The sequence below is a fragment of the Megachile rotundata genome, chromosome 16 (genome assembly GCF_050947335.1).
Source record: "Megachile rotundata isolate GNS110a chromosome 16, iyMegRotu1, whole genome shotgun sequence".
In the NCBI taxonomy this organism is placed as follows: Eukaryota; Metazoa; Arthropoda; class Insecta; order Hymenoptera; family Megachilidae; genus Megachile; species Megachile rotundata.
In genome coordinates, this window is record NC_134998.1 from 13,529,996 (window position 1) to 13,547,976 (window position 17,981).

At 51.1% G+C, this 17,981-nt stretch overlaps 2 protein-coding genes across 12 annotated transcripts in view; one reads left to right on the forward strand and one right to left on the reverse strand.

The window, feature by feature from the left end:
• Window positions 1–12,991, forward strand: part of LOC100875670 (uncharacterized) — a 64,060-nt gene extending 51,069 nt beyond the window's left edge. For 2 of the 6 annotated variants that reach the window (XM_076541385.1, XM_076541384.1), the window contains exons 5-8: window positions 4,170–4,307; window positions 9,148–9,337; window positions 9,457–9,659; window positions 9,755–12,070. In XM_076541385.1, coding sequence (XP_076397500.1) covers window positions 4,170–4,307; window positions 9,148–9,337; window positions 9,457–9,659; window positions 9,755–9,781 — 558 coding nt within the window. In that variant the 3' untranslated portion in view covers window positions 9,782–12,070. Of the gene's footprint in view, window positions 1–4,169; window positions 4,308–9,147; window positions 9,338–9,456; window positions 9,660–9,754; window positions 12,071–12,847 lie in introns of those variants that run through there. The other 4 variants (XM_076541387.1, XM_076541386.1, XM_076541388.1 and 1 more) reach the window with 4 other exon arrangements.
• Window positions 12,992–14,850: 1,859 nt separating this feature from the next.
• The window catches only part of LOC143266018 (uncharacterized), an 80,331-nt gene continuing 77,200 nt past the window's right edge, over window positions 14,851–17,981 (reverse strand). For all 6 annotated transcript variants that reach the window (XM_076541219.1, XM_076541220.1, XM_076541216.1 and 3 more), the window contains one exon: window positions 14,851–15,056. In XM_076541219.1, the coding sequence (XP_076397334.1) occupies window positions 14,932–15,056 (125 nt within the window). In that variant the 3' untranslated portion in view covers window positions 14,851–14,931. The remainder of the gene's footprint in view (window positions 15,057–17,981) is intronic.

Sequence of the window (17,981 nt, forward strand, 5' to 3'; positions counted from 1 at the left end):
TAGCGATTCGGCCGGCTCACCCGTTGCGCCGTCGATACTCCAGGGGACTCGAGCATCTTTCTGGATCGCTCTCGTTTCCCGTCCCTCCGTTCCTCCTCTTTCCGCGCGCGATGAAAATAATTTACGTTCGTTAAACGACCGCGTCGAGATACCGATACGCGTCGAAAGCGCGGGATGGAAACGAACGCTCGACACCGCGACTTTACTTTCCACGATTCCTGGAAAAGTTACCGAGCTGTCCTTGAGTGCCGCGATTCGAGCCAAGGGTTATCGCCGTTATTCCAGAATAAATCGAACGACGAGCGCGCTCGATGGCAAGCAAATTGCCGCGACATTAACACCGTTGCAATTACGCCGGCTTCGTCCTGGGACCGGTAGCGCGGTCCAAAGATAAAGCTGCCCCGGTTACGAGCCGTCTCGGTTACCGGTCAATTAGCTAGCCCGGTTAGTCTACTTTCTCGGAAGCTTCGCCGATACCGTTTCAGTACTCTAACTCGATTCGAGCCGTCTCGCGAGTCACCGTCGCTCTTACCTTATCGACGCGTAAATTCGACTTTAAAATCCGTACGTACGATCGCGAGAAAGTCGTCGCTCGTTGACCCTGCCGAACCTTTACTCCCGAAACGGTTCGAATCGAGAGGGACGAAGACGGACGCTCCGCAGAAATCGTTTGCACGAACCCTTTCGTCGTTCGTATCCTTCTCTATCGGGACGTCGCGGACGGGAGGAGAAACAAAAGGGGAAGCAAAGCGAGAGAGAGAGAGAGAGAGAGGAGTGGGTCGAGTGCGCGCTAGTGTTAGGAATGTGGTACCACTGCTTGTCACAGTCACAAGCGCGCACGCTCTGCACCGTACCACCGCACCGGTGCGTTATATTATGCGGCCTGCGGTTGCATATATAAAGCGCAACGCGCGAGCGAGTAGTGGCCCGGTAGGCGTACGACAGCCTCGCGCGCTCCAACCGTATCGAACTCGTCCCGAATCCTCCTCGACGCGACGGTTTCGGCGATCGTCGACGGATCCTCTTCGAGACAGAAATCGCGTCGCGCGACGGGTAGGGAGAGAGTCGCGCATCGAATCGATGCCCCACCCATTGTTTTCAAAGGGAATCGTTGTAAATCGGGGGATTACCGCGAACGGAGGAGAGCAGAGCGGAGCAGAGATCGAGACTTTTCCGGTCGGTTCCGTACTCCACGAGTAAACGATCGTTTTACGAGCGTAGCCCCGATAACGATCTCCGTGTATCCTTGACTAAATCGTGACTAGAAGCGAAGGGAGTACGCCGATACAAGCCCGATACAAACATTGTTCTCATCGGGATACAAATTGCTCGTATGCCGATGCGGCTGGCCCGCGATACCGACCAATAAATATAGTCGAACGAGAACCGTAATTTTCTTTCCGTTTTGCTGGAACAATCGTAATCACGATTCGAAGCGTTGTCGAGAGATATCGGTTCGCGGGCGACGCCGAAACTTTGGAGAAATTTATCGCGCGACGGCGTTCGTCGAAAGCTTGGACGCGCGTTTACCGTTTCGGTATCGAACGAACCGTTAACGCGATAAGCGAGATAACTGGGGAGGGAAAACGAGAGAGGAAAAGGAAACGCTTCGGTGGCTCTAGCTACCGATATCGAGCCGAAGTCGAGCACACGCTGCGCAAGATGCGTTCGTCGGAGCTATTAAGCGTTATTAATTAGCCCGATTCGGTGATTAATGGCCGGACACTCGGTCTCGTAGGAGATCGAAATTTATCGAGCAGTCGGGCGAGAGAGCGTCGTCGAATTTCGAATCCCGATAAAAGGAAACAACGATAAAACGGGTGGTAATCGTCGGAGTCGCGGGTAGCGAACGATTTGTCGGGAAGGTTCTTTATCGGTGGCGCGTTTCGGAGTTAACGCTCCGGATCTTCCGAGAAAGGGATCCGTGGATCGTTCGACTGGTCAACCGGGACAGCCGTGCACGCATTGCTGGGCGATTAGATCGTTGAAATATCCGCGCGTTGGATACCGCTCGGTCGAACTCGAATCGCTTCTCGATTAAACGTCCAACCGGTGTTCGTAACAGGAGTTAGCGACACGAACTCGGTTCGTTTATCTTTGGCCGAGGCGGTGCGGCGCGGCGTTCGCAGAAACGATTTATTCGATAGATTAAACGATTTAACGTAATATTCGAACGCTGGTAAGCGCGCGCGGAGTTTGGTAGATCGGCCGCGTAATCGGTGTTCGCGAGCCGGGACAATACTTGATCGGTTAGGTGGTCGGGAACCGGTTGCCTTCAGAAGGCACGGAACCGTGGACACTGACGGATATGACATTTCTGAAGTTCGTGGCCATCCACGTTTCTCTTCTCCTTCGTTTTCTCCCCTCCCGTGCTCCTTCTTTTATTTCAATTCGATTTTTCTGCCGGTCTTGTTCCCTTATTATCTCGTTTTGCTCGTCCCTGGGCCCCGCGTCAGTTCGTCCCTCTTTCTTCCTTCTCTTCTCCGGACCGTCTCTCGTCCGTGGATTTCATTTTATTTTGCTCTCTCTCTCTCTCTCTCTCTCTCTCTCTTTCTCTCTCTTACTTTATCTCTCTCTCGCTGTCCACGCACGGAACCCGGTCGCTTCCACCCGTGCTCGGAATCGTGCTTTTATTTCCTGTCGGTCTTCTTGCCGCCCCTCTTTCGTTCTCTCGGACAGAACCTTCGTCCAGTCGCGTTCTCTACCAGTCGAGGAGACCGTACGGACGATTCGTAATAAAGAATACGCTCGCGTACGAACCCCGTGTAATCGCGTTACGTTTCGCGTCGAAAAGGATCGATAACGAGGAGCGACGAGCACGGTGGTCAGAAATTCGTTTCTCCCTCGTTTAATAACCATTAGGCCGGAGGAAGCTGCCCCGTCGCGGACGATTTTCAGGCCGCTCCACCCCGTCGTCGTCGTCGTCGAGCCCTGGGGCGCGAAGGTGAAAGGCTGGACGACGAGGGTGTCAAAGATCTAGAGCAGATAGCGTGCTCCGTATCGACGAGGTGGCTCTCTCCGTGTATCGATTCCGAGCGAAGGGGTTCCTCGGGGGCAGCCGAGCACCCTGCAGACCCCTTTTGCTACGCGCCAGCCTCGATAAGATCCGTGAGATAAGCCACGATTACGTACCGCGTCCAACCACCCTCGTCTCCGTCCTCTTTTCTCCGTTCGCGTTTTCTTTTCCTGGCGCCGCTAGAACACCGAAAAATTCTACCTTCTCTTTGTCCTACCTTACGATTTCCTCTCGACCGGCTATTATCCGAAGAGAGTATTTTCGAATCGGAAGCGGCGGGGCAAAAGTTTGGTAACTGCGCGGGGAATCGTGTCATTGTCAGGACGACAAAAGGGGGCCCCGATTCGAGCACTCTCGAACGAGAAACAGGAAGATACCGCGCGATACGCGCGCACACGGCCAGGAAAGAAAAGAGAAAAACAGTTGCGAGGACACTTTATATTCGTGGACACGCGCTCGAGACGCATTGTGACGCGACGCACCGACGGAAGACACAAAGGGGGCGCAATTTCGGGGCTGTCGATATTTCGTTTTCGCTCAAACAGCTTTCAATCGCTTTTCCATTAGCTCCCTTGTACTCTCGCCGACAATGCGCGCCAGGTATGTCTCTCCTCCTCCTCCTCCTCCTCCTTCTGTTTGCGTTTCTTCGGAGTACGGTAAGGGGGGTTTAAGCGGTTCACGAATCGGAAAGAGCGAAAATTTTGATGCACCGGCCGTTGCGTATCGTCCTATCGAGCAGAGACACGGGGATCGAAGAGGGAGTCGAGGTCGCTCGACGGGACGCACGAGAAGCGTCTTTCGGTTCTCGCGGAGCAAACAGGTGTAGCGAAGACCGTTCTCGATCCGTTCGAGAGAGAAGAACGGCTAGGGCAAAGGTTCGGTGCACAGGTAAGAAGGCGAGCTCGCGTTTCGATCTCGGAATCCCTCGGGAACGGGGATTAAGGCCGGGCGATTTCACGCGATCCTGTCTCGGTTCGTGGCTTCTCGATTCTGGAAACTGCTCGACCGCGAGGAATTCCTGGATCGCGATCCCCTCCTACGCTCGAAAACTCTCGTTCGATCCTTCTCGAAAAGCTTGTTAACGTTTTATTAAGGCAATAGCCTTTAATCGGTCGATTACGGGTGTGATATCTGTGTGTTTTCTTTTCCAAAACTGTCGCTGCAGAGTGCGGCGAGACGGGCGGGCACCAGCTGCGCCAACTGCAAAACCGCGACCACCACGCTCTGGCGGAGGAATCAGGCCGGCGAGCCAGTTTGCAACGCGTGCGGCCTCTACTACAAGCTACACAACGTAAGTAATCGATCATCGATACTCGTTCGCGTTTCTACTTTCCATCGATCGACCTTCTCTTTCGAACGAACTCGATCGCGCGCGATCCTGCGAACCGGCGTACTTCCGTTTCGCCGATCTCGATCGGAGGAAGTAGTAGCTCCCTTTCGAGACCGAGGGAAGATCGTTTTCGTCGGGCCACTCGATACAATGTTTTCGAAAAGGGAGATACCGACAAAGAAGAGGGCTGGGACACGGTATTAAACGACGGATACCAGATCCACGCAATAAAAGCTCTCGGTCGATAAATAGCGGAGGCAAAAGGTCGTTTCTTTGGCCACCGTCGAAGCCACCGATCGTCGCTTTGCCGGGCAGGGAACGTAAACCCGGCCTCTGTAACGCAATATCGGATCGCTATTGTCGCAGCCAGCCTCTCCAAATCCATTGTCGAGCCTCTACCGTGGAACCGAGCTCTCTTCTCCGTTTCTCTCCTTTTTCTCTCTCTCTCTCTGTTTCGTTCGCTCATAGCGAAAACTAGCGCGACAAGTTCCAACGCGGTCGGAGAAAAACGGGCGGAAATTCGTTGGCGTTTCTCGAAAACGTTCGGGTGGTCGACTCGAAGGGGTTCTCGACGACGTCGGTGAGTGTTGCGCCAACAATTAGGGTGTCGTTCGCGTTGCCGGACGTGCGAAGTGCGTCGCTCGGATCCCCTGGGACACGAGTAGTAGGTGGAGCGTGCTCAACGGCGTGTGACACAGGAAGCGGCGGAAGAGCAACGACGAAGAGAGGAAATCCTGTCGGTGGACGAGTTTTTCTCAGGAACTCTCGGCATTTCGCTGGGCCTCCGGCGTGTAGAGTCGCGATTTCTTCCTCTGGCCGGAAACTCGGCACGATTCGCGAATAACGACGACCTACGATTCGCTGAAAATTCCTCCGATCCGCGATCGGTCGACTAAAATAGTCGGTGGAAGTTAACCGCGTACGAGCGAGCGCTATCTTGATTTCGAGCGTGCGATCTCCCTCTTATGATCTCGATAAGGAGAGTGAAAAGGGGGCAAAGAAGCGGAGAGGCGGACGATTCATTTGCGGCTCGCGCTAATTGGCTCGCGATTTCTCCGTCGAACACTCGTTACGCTCGCTCCCCGTCACAAAAGTCTTTCTGTTTCTCTTTTCCCGTTGTCACGAGGGGACAACGAGACCCACTGTCTTCTCCCTCTTCGCCTCCTCCCGTCTGCCTCCGGGACGGATGCACGCGCGTCCCTCGACCGGCGCTCGATCCTCGAGCAAATCGTCCGTCCGAATTTACGCGTCTTTTTTACCTCTTCCGAGCTTATCTCGAGCTTTATCTCGTCACCGGACGCGATTTCGCGACCCGAGCGAAAACCAACACCGGATACCTAAGCGAGTTCGGCCAAGTTAGCGCCGAATACCATCCATCATTTTTAATTGATCAATCTCCGACGCGACGGCGAACAATTTATTGTCCGATAGAACGCGTTTCTTTTCGACTCGATAGACGAAACAAGAGATTTCCCGGTTATCGTTAATTAAACGCGCGGCTCCCTCGCGGTGTAAATAAATTCGGATCCTCGGAATCGTGGTAATCGCGCGTCGCGTCGGTCCGACGCGTGTCAGGTTCGCTCGTTCACGGGACGAGACGCGTATACGTGTGCGCTCGGTCGCGCGGTGTGGGTAAGCGGTTTCGAGGATGGAATAGGCGACTGTCTTCGGTGACGTTAAGCCGACACGTTACGGTCTCGGGCGTCCGTCCGAATATCTTTTCTTCGTCCCGGTAAAGGATGCCAGCTCGAAATAGTCGATGACCGAACAATCGCTTCGGAATCGAAGCCGCGCGCGGACCTTCGTCAAGGAGAGCGGTTCGTCGGTCCGTGGCAAGAAGGTAGGCGCGATCGAGAAAATTTGTCCGGTACCGGTCGAAGCGTCGCGAGTAAATCGGAGGACTTCTCTCGAGGAGAGAGAAAAGAAACGGTCGAGAGAGAAAAAAATGGATCGCTACCAAGCATGTAACGGAGGAACGGATCGGAGATCAATCATTTCGAGAGCAACGTCTCCGGCAGTTTCTCTTGTACCTGCCACCAGATCGGGTAGCTCGGCTGTCTCGGATTCGAGATAGATGCCGAAGGAGGAAAGAGAAAGGAGGGCGGAGGCAGGAACAGGGGAGACACGGAACGACAGATCTGGCGTCGTTAAGATAGAGCGGACCGATAGCGTCCATGCTCGAACTCGCGCACGAACACGGGGCCAGGCTAGTTCGAAAATACACGGATTATTCGTGCTCGGAGCGGAGCTACCGGGTGCTCGAAATATGCTAATCGCCGACCGAAATCCCGTCGCGCGAACCGTCGCCCTCGATCGGGTCGCGTCGGGGTCATCCTACGAATTCCTGCGAGCCGAGAACCGAACCTGCGGAGGAATTTACTTTTCCATGGTAAAAAAAGAGGTTTATCCGCTTTATCGAGACGCGTCGCGGGACGCGGAGTCATCCGTAATCGGAGACGTTGTCCGCGCGAACGATTCGTAGAAGGACTGTTTCGTGCATCTCGGTACCTACATTGTTAGATTCCGGCCGGAGGCACCCGAAACGTCGACCTTCTAGCGTTACACGGTTCCTCGAGTCGAGCGAACGATGATCGCGCGGACGTTTCGGTTGCCTCCGTCCGCACAAAACGTCCGGACAAAGGAGCGACGCGAAAACGAATTCGTCGATTCTCGAGAACCGGAGAGAGCGAGAGAAGGGCCGAACATTTAAATTTAAAACGAAAAACCGTGATGGCGGCAGACGCGAACGGCCGAGCGAGCGAACGAACTCGGGGAACAGAGCCGCGCACTGTGTTTTCCGATACGGATCTCGATCCGCTCGAGCCGCGATCGAACGATAAGCGAGATATAATTTTAGGAACCGACCTCCGCGACGAACGCGCGCGTCCGTTTCGAGGAAAACCGTCCCGAAAGACTTTCGCGATTTTCGCGTCTCCTCGAAATAGATCCGCGAGCGTATCCTCTCTCGCCAAAGGTTTCTCACACTTCCTTTTTATTCGGCACGCCGATCACGCTCGTACAGTTACACTCGCGGATAAATCACGGTTCGATTCCGCGACGCGTCAGGGATCGCGAAAGCCTCGGTTCGTCGAACGGTCGGCATCGGGCCGTCTTGCGAGGAAGTTGTAAAATCGCGTTACGAAGAAGAAACGCAAAGGGCCGCTCGCGCCAATTGATATGCCCCTGACGAACCGTTGGACGAGACCGTTCCCCTTGCCTCCGTACGCCCCAACCTTCTCCGCGTTCCTTTTCCTCTTCTCACTCTCTCGCTCTCTCTCTCTCTCTCTCTCGCTCGCTTCCTCGCTCGCGAATTTATAAATCCAAACTCTCTCTCTCTCTTTCTCGGTTCTCGTCGTATCCGGCATTAAGGAATCGACGTCGTTGCGACAACGAAGCTTTTAATTGACCGCGAAACGTCGGGAAGCGTTCGGTATTCGAAGCGTTACGCGACGAATCGAGAAACGAATTTGTACGCGCGTCGATTCGACCGGTCGAATTCACGGAATCGTTCCGTGAACACATCGATTACGATCCCGGGCAAGGAAACTCGAACGAGCGCGCGGTTTGTCTCCAATCTTTCATTCGTTGACCCCACCTGGCTGTGCTCCGCGGCCCTTCGATTTCGTATGCGATCGGTGTGCGGTTGCATCGTGTGTGACCACATCAATCTGCATTCGAATCTGCCGGGCAACCCTCCCTCTTCGGGGATTCGTTGTTCCACCGTTCGATTCTCTTTCGTTTTTGCACCTCGCACAGTTTCGGACACCCAGCGGTCGCTCTCGGGTTCCTATTAAAGCCCGTTCTCGTATTGTATTCAAATCGAGCTTTCGCGACCTCTCTCCTCTTGCGCTCGCTCATTAAGCTTCATCCGTCCGTTCGACCCGATACGATTCTCGTCCTAGTCGCGGTCTTTGGAAAAGTTGGAAGCGTCGAAAATCGAAAGGATTCCGTTCGCGGCGCGCCGGGACGACGAAAGGAAAGCAGAAGGAAGTTCCATCGCTCGTACGCGTATCCGACGCGCGTTTAATAATCCTTTGTTTATTCATGGGGCCGCTTCATTGTCCGTGATTCACGATGCATCTTCGCGATCCAACCTGAATGTCAAATCGCCCCGTTGAAACTATGCGCCGCGATTGATCGGTCGGTTCGCGAATATCTCTCCCGATCGTTCTCGACCACGGTCAATCGGACAACTTCATAAACGCGCGAATCAACGATAATTATTAGCGTCGCAGAGAGTGGTTGGAACGCGGTCTCGGCGACCGCTCGAGTACGAAATAAGTAAGTAGGTATGCGAGTGTGCATCGGCGTGCACGAAGGGGAGTAAGGGAAGCGCAACGAGAAGGAGGTGGGAGGAGGCGGAGGAGGCGTACGCTTTGTAGTTGCCGCGACGTGACGCAACTGCCAACTTAAGGAAAAGGTTCCTGGTATTGCGGGATGCGCGAACGAGCCTCTGGAGGTGGCGGTGGAGGCATCATCCTCCCTCGTCCTCCCTCGGCTCGCGCCGCTCTTCCCTTCTTCTTTCTCGTACTCTTCCTCTCGTCGCTGTCGTCGTCGCGCACCGCCACCCGAGCCAACGTCCAGACGGTCAACGACACTTTTCGGAATTACGCGATTGCTCGAATTTGTCGAATTACGTCGGAGCGTCTCGTAGCCTTTCGCCGCGCCGAAAGTTCCTTCCCCGGTCGGCGTTCCGATTAAATAAGGGTTCGTCTCGAAATCGCGATCGGAAGCCGCGCGCGTTGTCCGCGTTAGGTATATACCGTTCAACTCAACGAATTGTTGGCTACGACTCTTGCAGGTGAACCGGCCGCTGACGATGAAGAAGGAGGGCATTCAGACGAGGAACAGGAAGCTCTCGTCCAAGAGCAAGAAGAAGAAGGCCGGCGGGTGCTTAGGCCTCGGCGGCGTGATGGGCGATATGATCAAGGCCAGTGGTCATCTCGATCTCGATAACAAGCCCTTCCATTCGGGCTTCGGATCACCGATGAGTAAGTTCGTTCTCCCGTTGCGTTTTGTTCGTCGCTTCCGCGATAACGCGAACCTTAACGCGTCGGTTCGCTGGTGATTAGACGAAAAACGAACAAGGCGTGGTCCATGGTGGTTGCAGGTACGTCGCAGCATCATCACACGATGCATCCGGCGATGCAGCATTACATGTATCACACGGGTGTCGGCGTGGCCGGAGGTCTTCATCAAGGATTTGCACCACCGGCGCCGCCTCCCATCCACCCGCACTCGCATTCGCATTCCCATTCCCATCACATGACGAGTCTTCAGGGTCTCCAGTTGGCCGCCACGACGAACGCGATGGTGAGTGCGCGCTCGACCTATCGAGAACCCTTCGAATCGATCGTTTCGCTCGCGGCGCACGAGAGAGAGATCGATTTTCGTTTGTCTGATTTCAGACCGGTTGGCGATCGGAGTACACATGAATCGCGAGTGATCAGCAGCTCAGGACGCAGCCCACCACTCTTGTTCTATCGTAAATAAAACGAAGTCAAGCTCCTCTCTTTCTCTCCTAGCGACGAACGGGAGACGTTCGAGAGCAGGGAAAACACGTTACTCTCCGCGAACACCCCTAAAAAAAAATCATCGAAATACCCTTTGTTATCCGTTACGTCGCGATCGCCCCGAAACTTTTCCTCCGGTTTCTCTCATCTTTCCGTTCTCCCGTTGTTGTTGCGGTCTCGCGTCGTTGTAAATATGTAAAGTTTCATCGTAGGGCCATCGAGCCCAGGCCCCAAGTACAAACGAAGTCAGCTAACTTGTATCGAGTCTTATTATACGCGCCTGTACATATAATAGATACACTTATACGATTAAATGCAAGAGTTTATATTATGTGCGTGTTGTGTGGTGTGAATGACGATATCGGAGCGCGCGCCCGCTCCGATTCTCGTTTCGACGCGAAGCCTTCGAAGACGATTCTTTCTCACAGGGTGTAAACGAATTATGTTCGATATCGGGCTTTTTCTAACGAAAACAAAACGAAGCGACAAAACGTGAAAGGGTATGAAGCCCTCGCGAATCGGAATCGATCTTCGGAGACCGCTGGAACGTCTCGAGCGTGCATTCGACGAAAATCGAGAGACATCGTGCAATTTTAACAGTGTTTTTATTAACGCGGTCGCGTCGTTCGAACGTCGATCCTGTCGGTCTCTCTTCGACGTACATTCTCCTCGTTTTCCCTGTCGCGTCTCGCGCAAACGCGTTTATTCGTCGATCGATCGTTCGATCGTTGGATCGATCGGGGGATAAAGAAATTTTCGCGCGTCTGCGTTAAACGGGACGAAGCGCGTTTTATTTATTCGGCAGAAGAGAGACGGGAAAGATCGACGGTCCGTCGGCGTCGCGCGTCGTACCGGCTAGCGCTAGCCAGCGAACGAGTAAACGTAAAAACCACCTAGCGTAAATCCGTAAATTATATCGAATTTCCGGCGAATCCGGATCGAGTCGATCGTCCTGTCGTGGAACAGCCAGCCCGCGGATTAGAGACAGGGACGAGCCAGGATTGTTCAACGGAGAAAACGTGTGCGAAAAGCGAGAAAATTTGCGGAAGGACGCGTTGTAAATTTTGTATCTTCGAGATTGTGTACCGTTATCACTGTAATGATAGTATATAAATATATAAATAAAATCTATACGAATGAATATAAATATACAGATAAATAAATGAATAAACAAACAAATAAATATATATATATATATATAAAAATCTATATGCAAATAAAAATATAAATAATAGCAACGGCCCGCAGCACGGCTGGCAAAGCGTCGAGAGAGAGGAGTAAAAGTGATTGTGCATAAATTAGCGGTTAATTGCGCATCGTAAGATTTGCATCTAGATAGTCGAGCGATGGTAATTAAAACGATTTATCGCGAGCGAAAAGGTTAATAGCCGTAAATGACGATTATCATTATTATTCTTATTACTATTATCGTCGTCGTCGATCGACCGATCGCCGATTATTCATTAATCGTTCCAATTAATTAATTAATCGCGGACAGACTCGACCGCGGACGTTATCGCGAGTCCAGACCACATTGTGATCCTTTGTTTTTTCGATGTTTAAGGTGTTTTAAGGATAACGGAGACGGCTCGAATTGGCTCGATCGCGTCGACCACGGGTCTCGCACCGATATCGAACTATCGACGATCGTTCGAGCCAATCTCGTGGTTTTCGGGAACTCGCGGAACGGGCGAGGGGGAACCGAGTCGACTATAAGCCGAGACGATTTTTCCGAAAAAGACTGAAAAGCAAGAGGGAACGGGACGACGGACTACGATCCAGCCGGGAAGAGCGATACTTTCTGGCGAGAAATTTTGCCGAACAACCACCCCCTTTTCTCGCGACGACGGAGGGAAAGAGACGACGAGTTCGCGCGAGTGGGCACAGAGGGGGAGGTTATTCTAATAATAGTATTATTAGGGAGTAGCGTGTAGACTGTATAAAAAAAACACACAAACACACACACACACGGACACTCGTACGCACGGATATACAGCCGCGTAGAGGTATTACGATTTCTAAGGGAGCGTGGAACCGGAGAAGAAGGAGGACGAGGACAAGGGAGAGATTTCGTCGACGGAAAATCGACCACAGTGGGTCGGGAGATGTATCGCGGCGATATTATTTCGAATGTAAAAAGCGACATTGTAAGATATTATTGTAAAAAAAGGTTTTAACTTAAAATAAATTAAACGATAATTCACGCATTAAGCTTTCTGGGTTGTGTGGTAGATCGGGTATCTCGGCTCGCTGACGAATACCTTTTTCTTCTCTTTTCGTTGCCAACAGGGAAGAATAATTTCCGATCGGAAGCCGCGCGACCATTCGTTCGAGCTTCTCTTCTCTTATTAATTAACAGCCGCGACTTAATTAAGTCTTATCGGAGTCGACGCGAGGCGTTTGCGCGTAAATCAAAGGTACGCCGGTTCTCGCGAAAGCGAATAAATTCCCTGCTGCCGGTAGATAGCTATCGATATCCGGACCAGACGCCGGGAAATAAGGAGCTTCCGAGCGAGAAATCGCGATTACTCCACGATCGCGGATCGACGTCGTCCTCCACCGTCCACGGATAACTCAAAGGTATTCTTCGCTTTTCCATACAATTTCCTTATTTCTCCGACAGTTTTTTAATCGTTCATTCGTTTCGCGATCGCGCGTCGCTGTTCCTCGTGTTTCTACGAATCGCGAAGCCGAACGAACAGCGGCCGTGATCGATACCGGAGCTTTGCTATAAAAGGAGCACTTGGAAGCTGCGCTCCTCAGTCTCGCGCCAGCCTCCGAAGGGGAAGGACGCGCATCGGGGGTGTCTCGATCGCGCTCTAAAGATCACCTTAAACACCGTATTTGATCGTTATCCGTACAATTACACGTTCGAAAATAGATTAGTTCGATAATTGCATATTCCGCTAACAGTATCGCGTCTATTATTCTCTTTTAACGCTAACATCGTTTACGACCATCTCTTAATCTTTTTCTTCTCCGTTACAGATCCACCTGTCCGCCACCACCTACTGCCCTATGGAGAACGGACGCCACCAACAATTTTACGCGACATGAACTTTTGTAATTGTATTGAAAAAAGAATTTTTTGTAAAATAATGGTATACAATAAATGCAACTTGTTGAAAAGTACTCGATGTCTTAATCATTTCTTTCCCCTTCATGTCCCAATCCTTGATCCAGCGACAATGAAAAATCTATTAACAATAAAAAACAAAAGAAAACAGCAAAACAATACCTTTAAAAAATTTCATAAAAAGAGCTGACAAAATATTAAAATCGCAAAGAACAAAATGATCCGTCAAATCCATGTAACAAAATTCAATAAACCATGCTACCTTCTCGCCAGTCACGTTCTCTCGATACCAAATTTCAAAATCGACAAGTCGGATGCGAAAATACTGCGTGCCACCTCTTCGTTGGTTATGCGCTCCTGATACCAAATTTCAAAATCGAGGACTCGGATGCAAAAATCCTGCGTGCCACCTCTTCGTTGGTTATGCGCTCCTGATACCAAATTTCAAAAAATCGAGAATTCGAATGCGAAAATTCTGCGTGCCACCTCTTCGTTGGTTATGTGCTCCTGATACCAAATTTCAAAAACCGAGTCCCGGATCAGGAGAATCTTTGTGCCACCTCCTCACGTATTATATTCTCCTGATACCAAATTTCAAAAAATCGAGAATTTGGATGCGAAAATTCCGCGTGCCACCTCTTCGACAGTTATGTGCTCCTGATACCAAATTTCAAAATTCGAACCCTGGATCAGGAGAATCTTCGTGCCACCTCCTCGCGACTCATGTTCTCCTGATACCAAAGTTCAAAATCGAGAATTCGGCTTTGAAAAATTATTGTGCCACCTCCTCACAACTTATGTTCTCCTGATACAAATTCTCAAAATTGGTCGGTGGAATCTTAAAAATCCCGCCCGGGAATTCTTGGAATTTGACGTCATCAAAATTCCAAGAAGTGGCACGGATACCTCCTCACAACTTATGTTCTCCTGATACAAATTCCTAAAATCGGTGGCTGGAATTTCAAAAATCCCGCCCGGGAATTCTTGGAATTTGACGTCATCAAAATTCCCAGAAGTGGCACGAAGAATACCTCCTCGCAACTTATGTTCTCCTGATACAAATTCTCAAAATTGGTCTGTGGAATTTCAAAAATCCCGCCCAGGAATTCTTGGAATTTGACGTCATCAAAATTCCAAGAAGTGGCACGGATACCTCCTCGCGACTCATGTTCTCCTGATACCAAAGTTCAAAATCGAGAATTCGGTTTCGAAAAATTATTGTGCCACCTCCTTGCGACTCATGTTCTCCTGATACCAAATTTCAAAATCCAGAATTTAGCTCCAAAAAATTTTCTGTGCCACCTCCTCGCGACTCATGTTCTCCTGATACCAAAGATCAAAATCGAGAATTCGGTTTTGAAAAATTTCTGTGCCACCTCCTCGCGACTCATGTTCTCCTGATACCAAAGTTCAAAATTCAGAATTCGGCTTCAAAAAATTTTGTATGCCACCTCCTCGCAACTCATGTTCTCCTGATACCAAAGTTCAAAATCGAGAAATCGGTTTCGAAAAATTATTGTGCCACCTCCTTGCGACTCATGTTCTCCTGATACCAAATTTCAAAATCCAGAATTTAGGATCAAAAAATTTTTGTGCCACCTCCTCACGCGTTATGTGCTCCTGATACCAAATTTCAAAATCCCGAATTTAGGTTCAAAAAATTTTCTGTGCCACCTCCTCACGCGTTATGTGCTCCTGATACCGAATTTCGAAATTCCGAATTCTTTCTAAATTACCGTTTTGCCTGCTTGCAGCCGATATTCTCTCGACACAAATGTCAGATTCAACGCATGCGATTGTTTTATCGATTTTTTTTTTTAAACTATTTTTTTCGTTCGGTTTTATTTTTATTTCAGCGAGGAACGCAAGGGAATGGGATTTTGGTTGGATTTTCAATAAACAAAGAGAGGCTGTGTTATTTTTCAATAATACAGATTTATTCATATTTTTCTCAAAATACATCTCGCAATATACAATTTACTTTGTTATACGTTTATTACAATAATAACAGTGTTTTTTTATGGGATATCTGCATACGCGATAGCGTGGGAGGTTTGGGTCGGTGTTCGTGGACGAAGATGACCTTTGGTCTCGTGGCTGCATCCGGAAGCGTGAAGGAACCTGCACAGAAATACATTTCCCAGTTAATACAGGTGTTACATTTATTGGAATAAATTGTTAATCGCATAGTGGCTAATAAAATCATGGTACAACCGATTACTTAATAATACGGCTCGATTACCCGCATATCGATATTACGGTACGAAAGAAACGTTTCGTATCGCGCGGCATAATTACTCGAATGGCTAATATTGATTAAGTTTGTCCAGGTTCGTAACGATAACGAACCGTTCGGAATAATCGCGGAAGAGGGGGCGGTCGACGCGGAGAGCGCGAGGACGCGAGCAGGCGTTTTACAAGGGGTTGCTTCGAAAAATCTTCTACTTCCACGAAGAAGGCTTCTCGTTTCACGGCGTATTAAATCCGGATAGGTTCGAGAGCAGAAGAGAGACGAGGTTAAACCGAGTCGACGGCAGCTGGCTAGCAAATGGCTGTTTGAACGATCGTGGAACGGCACGGTGGCGAATAGAAGAGAGGCCAAGAGGGGGTAGAGAAATCGAAATCGAAATCGAAAGCAAGAGCTTCGGATAATCGTGTCCCGGGCAAGATGTACGTTGGGTATAAAAGTGACCGGGATTTCGCGTAATCCCGTTTCTGGGTCCACGGGACAGGGATTCTCTCTCTCTCTCTCCCTCTCTTCTCTCGGGGAGAGCTCCTTCTTCTCGACAAAGATCATCTCGCTTCGCTTCGTTCCGAGTCAACGAGATTTTCGCTTTAATCCCTCGCGGTTCGCCGCAGCTGTCTCCGAACTGCCGATCGAGAGTATAAAAAGGAAAAAAAAAAAGCAGAAAATACAGGTCGTTTAATCGCGACCGTTCGAAAGAAACCCTCCCTCTTCGGAACAAACACCGCGATAGCGTCGGTTCGATGGAAATCGAACGTATATCGGCGATTCGCGAACGGTCGCGAGAGAGTGTCGCGGACGCGCGAAAAGAAAGATCGGTGCGATTAGGAAGGATTCGGAAGGATCGATGGCGAGAGTCGGCGAGAATCGAAACGGAAAATTGGAACCGGTCAGTAGATCTCTCTGGTCCGAGGTTCGATTGCCGGAAGAAAATGCAAGGGAGCAAACGAGCGGCAGGGTTTCCGCGTCGGTGCCCTAAAGTTCACGAAATCCCGGGAAACTTATAGGAGCGACGGGGGGATCGGTGTAAACGTATCTGCCGTAGGAAAATCGAGGCTCGAAAACGAGAAGAAACAGCCTGTCGGACGAACGAGCGAGTAATCCTTGTCCCCGTTTCGTCTCCTGCGGCGCGGGTCAAGCACGAGGGGTCAGTCTCACATCGAGTGTGAAACTGAGGGATTTCGAGGTTGTCCGGGGCAAATAAGGAAGGAGAAATCGATCGAAGGGATTCGTCGAGCCGACAGCTCCCGGCGACGCTGCTCTCGCGAAAGCTGTTCGGAAAGAAAAACGGAACGGACGCGATTATCGTCGTCGGCACGCAACGTCGTTTAACGCGTTCGCGAGACGAGGCGAAACGAGTTAACTCGGCCAGATTTCCGCGCTGCGTTTCCACGAAACCTCGCCGCGCGCGTTTCTGATTCGCGACCGCTCGAGGCGCACAGTTAATTCGTTGTTGCCGTTTAACTAGAATTTCTTCTTCGACGTTTCTAGCGATTCGCGGAAACGGATCGTCGTCCCGCGTCGACGGAAGATAGAGGAAAATGGGCCAAGCGGAATCGAGAGAGAGAGAGAGAGAGAGTCGGCTCGAGAAGCGTAAAAAGGAGACTACTACTCGTTCGCGACGAGCGGGGAACAGCTTCAATTAGCAGCGGCAGAAGCGAAGGTGGATGGAACCGATCGAAGCGGAGGGGAGCGAAGAAATGGTAGGAAAAAGGAAGAGAGCGGGTGCATTGTTTCTGTGGGAGGATCCCATGCATAAGTTAGAGAAGGGCTCGTACAGGTGTAAAAGAAGAATGCTCTCTCGCGTGGGTATTATGGGTCCTGCGGAGTCGAACGAGACGGAGGTGGCAAACCGGGAGAGATAAAGAGAGAGAGAGGGACTCGCAAAGGGTTACGCGTATAGAAGGGAGGCGAAGGAGGAGACCGGAGGTGGAGGAGTAGGCTGGCGTACAAAGGCGCGAGTTTCGCCAAGTAATCGTGCCCATTAATAACGACGCTGATCCACCTCCCTGTACGCCCCGTCGACTGACCTTACCCACCCCTCCTCGCGTCCCAGGAGAGGACATTCGTTTCGCTACTCTCCGCGGGAAAGCGAAAACTTTTTCTTCTTCCGTCGCCGTGTCTTCGCGAAGATATCGCGAGAGACGAGTCGAAACGAGCGGTCTCGCGGAGGGACGGCAAAGAGTTTATCGTTTAATTATCTAGAAACGTCCGCGGGCGCAAATTATCGAGCAAACGGCGTGGCGCGCTCCGTCGAAATTCAGTTGGCCGATTTAATTGCAGGTTGATCATGAAGCAACGAAAGGGGCATCGACGCCCTCGTGCTCGATTTTCGGACCGAACCATCGTGCCTCTCGATCTTTCCCGCCGCGCTTCCCTTTCCTCCTTTTTAATCTGCCCCCCACACCCACCCCTTCGATTCTCGCGTCCTCTTTCTTTCGATGCGCTCGTTCCTCGTTCGCGCGCGTATAATCGCTTCTTGTCCGTCGTTTTTCAAAGATCGAGAGAGGATCGAGAGAGGATCGAGAGGGGATCGAGAGAGGGAAGCGGCAATCGATCGACCGCGATACGCGTTCACCGGATTAATCGCGCGAACGCAACGGCCGATAAGATCGCGCGACGTCGTCTATAAGGAAACGTCGCTCTCGTCGTCGACGAGACTAGTCTAGTTTCGCGCGGAAGGTACGCACGGAGGCGTTCTCGGAGCCGGTTCGCGAATAATAAATCGCGCGAATCACGGTCGACTAGTTAAGAGAGGCAGGGGGTCCGGGACGCATAGGGCAGATACTTTAATAACGGCA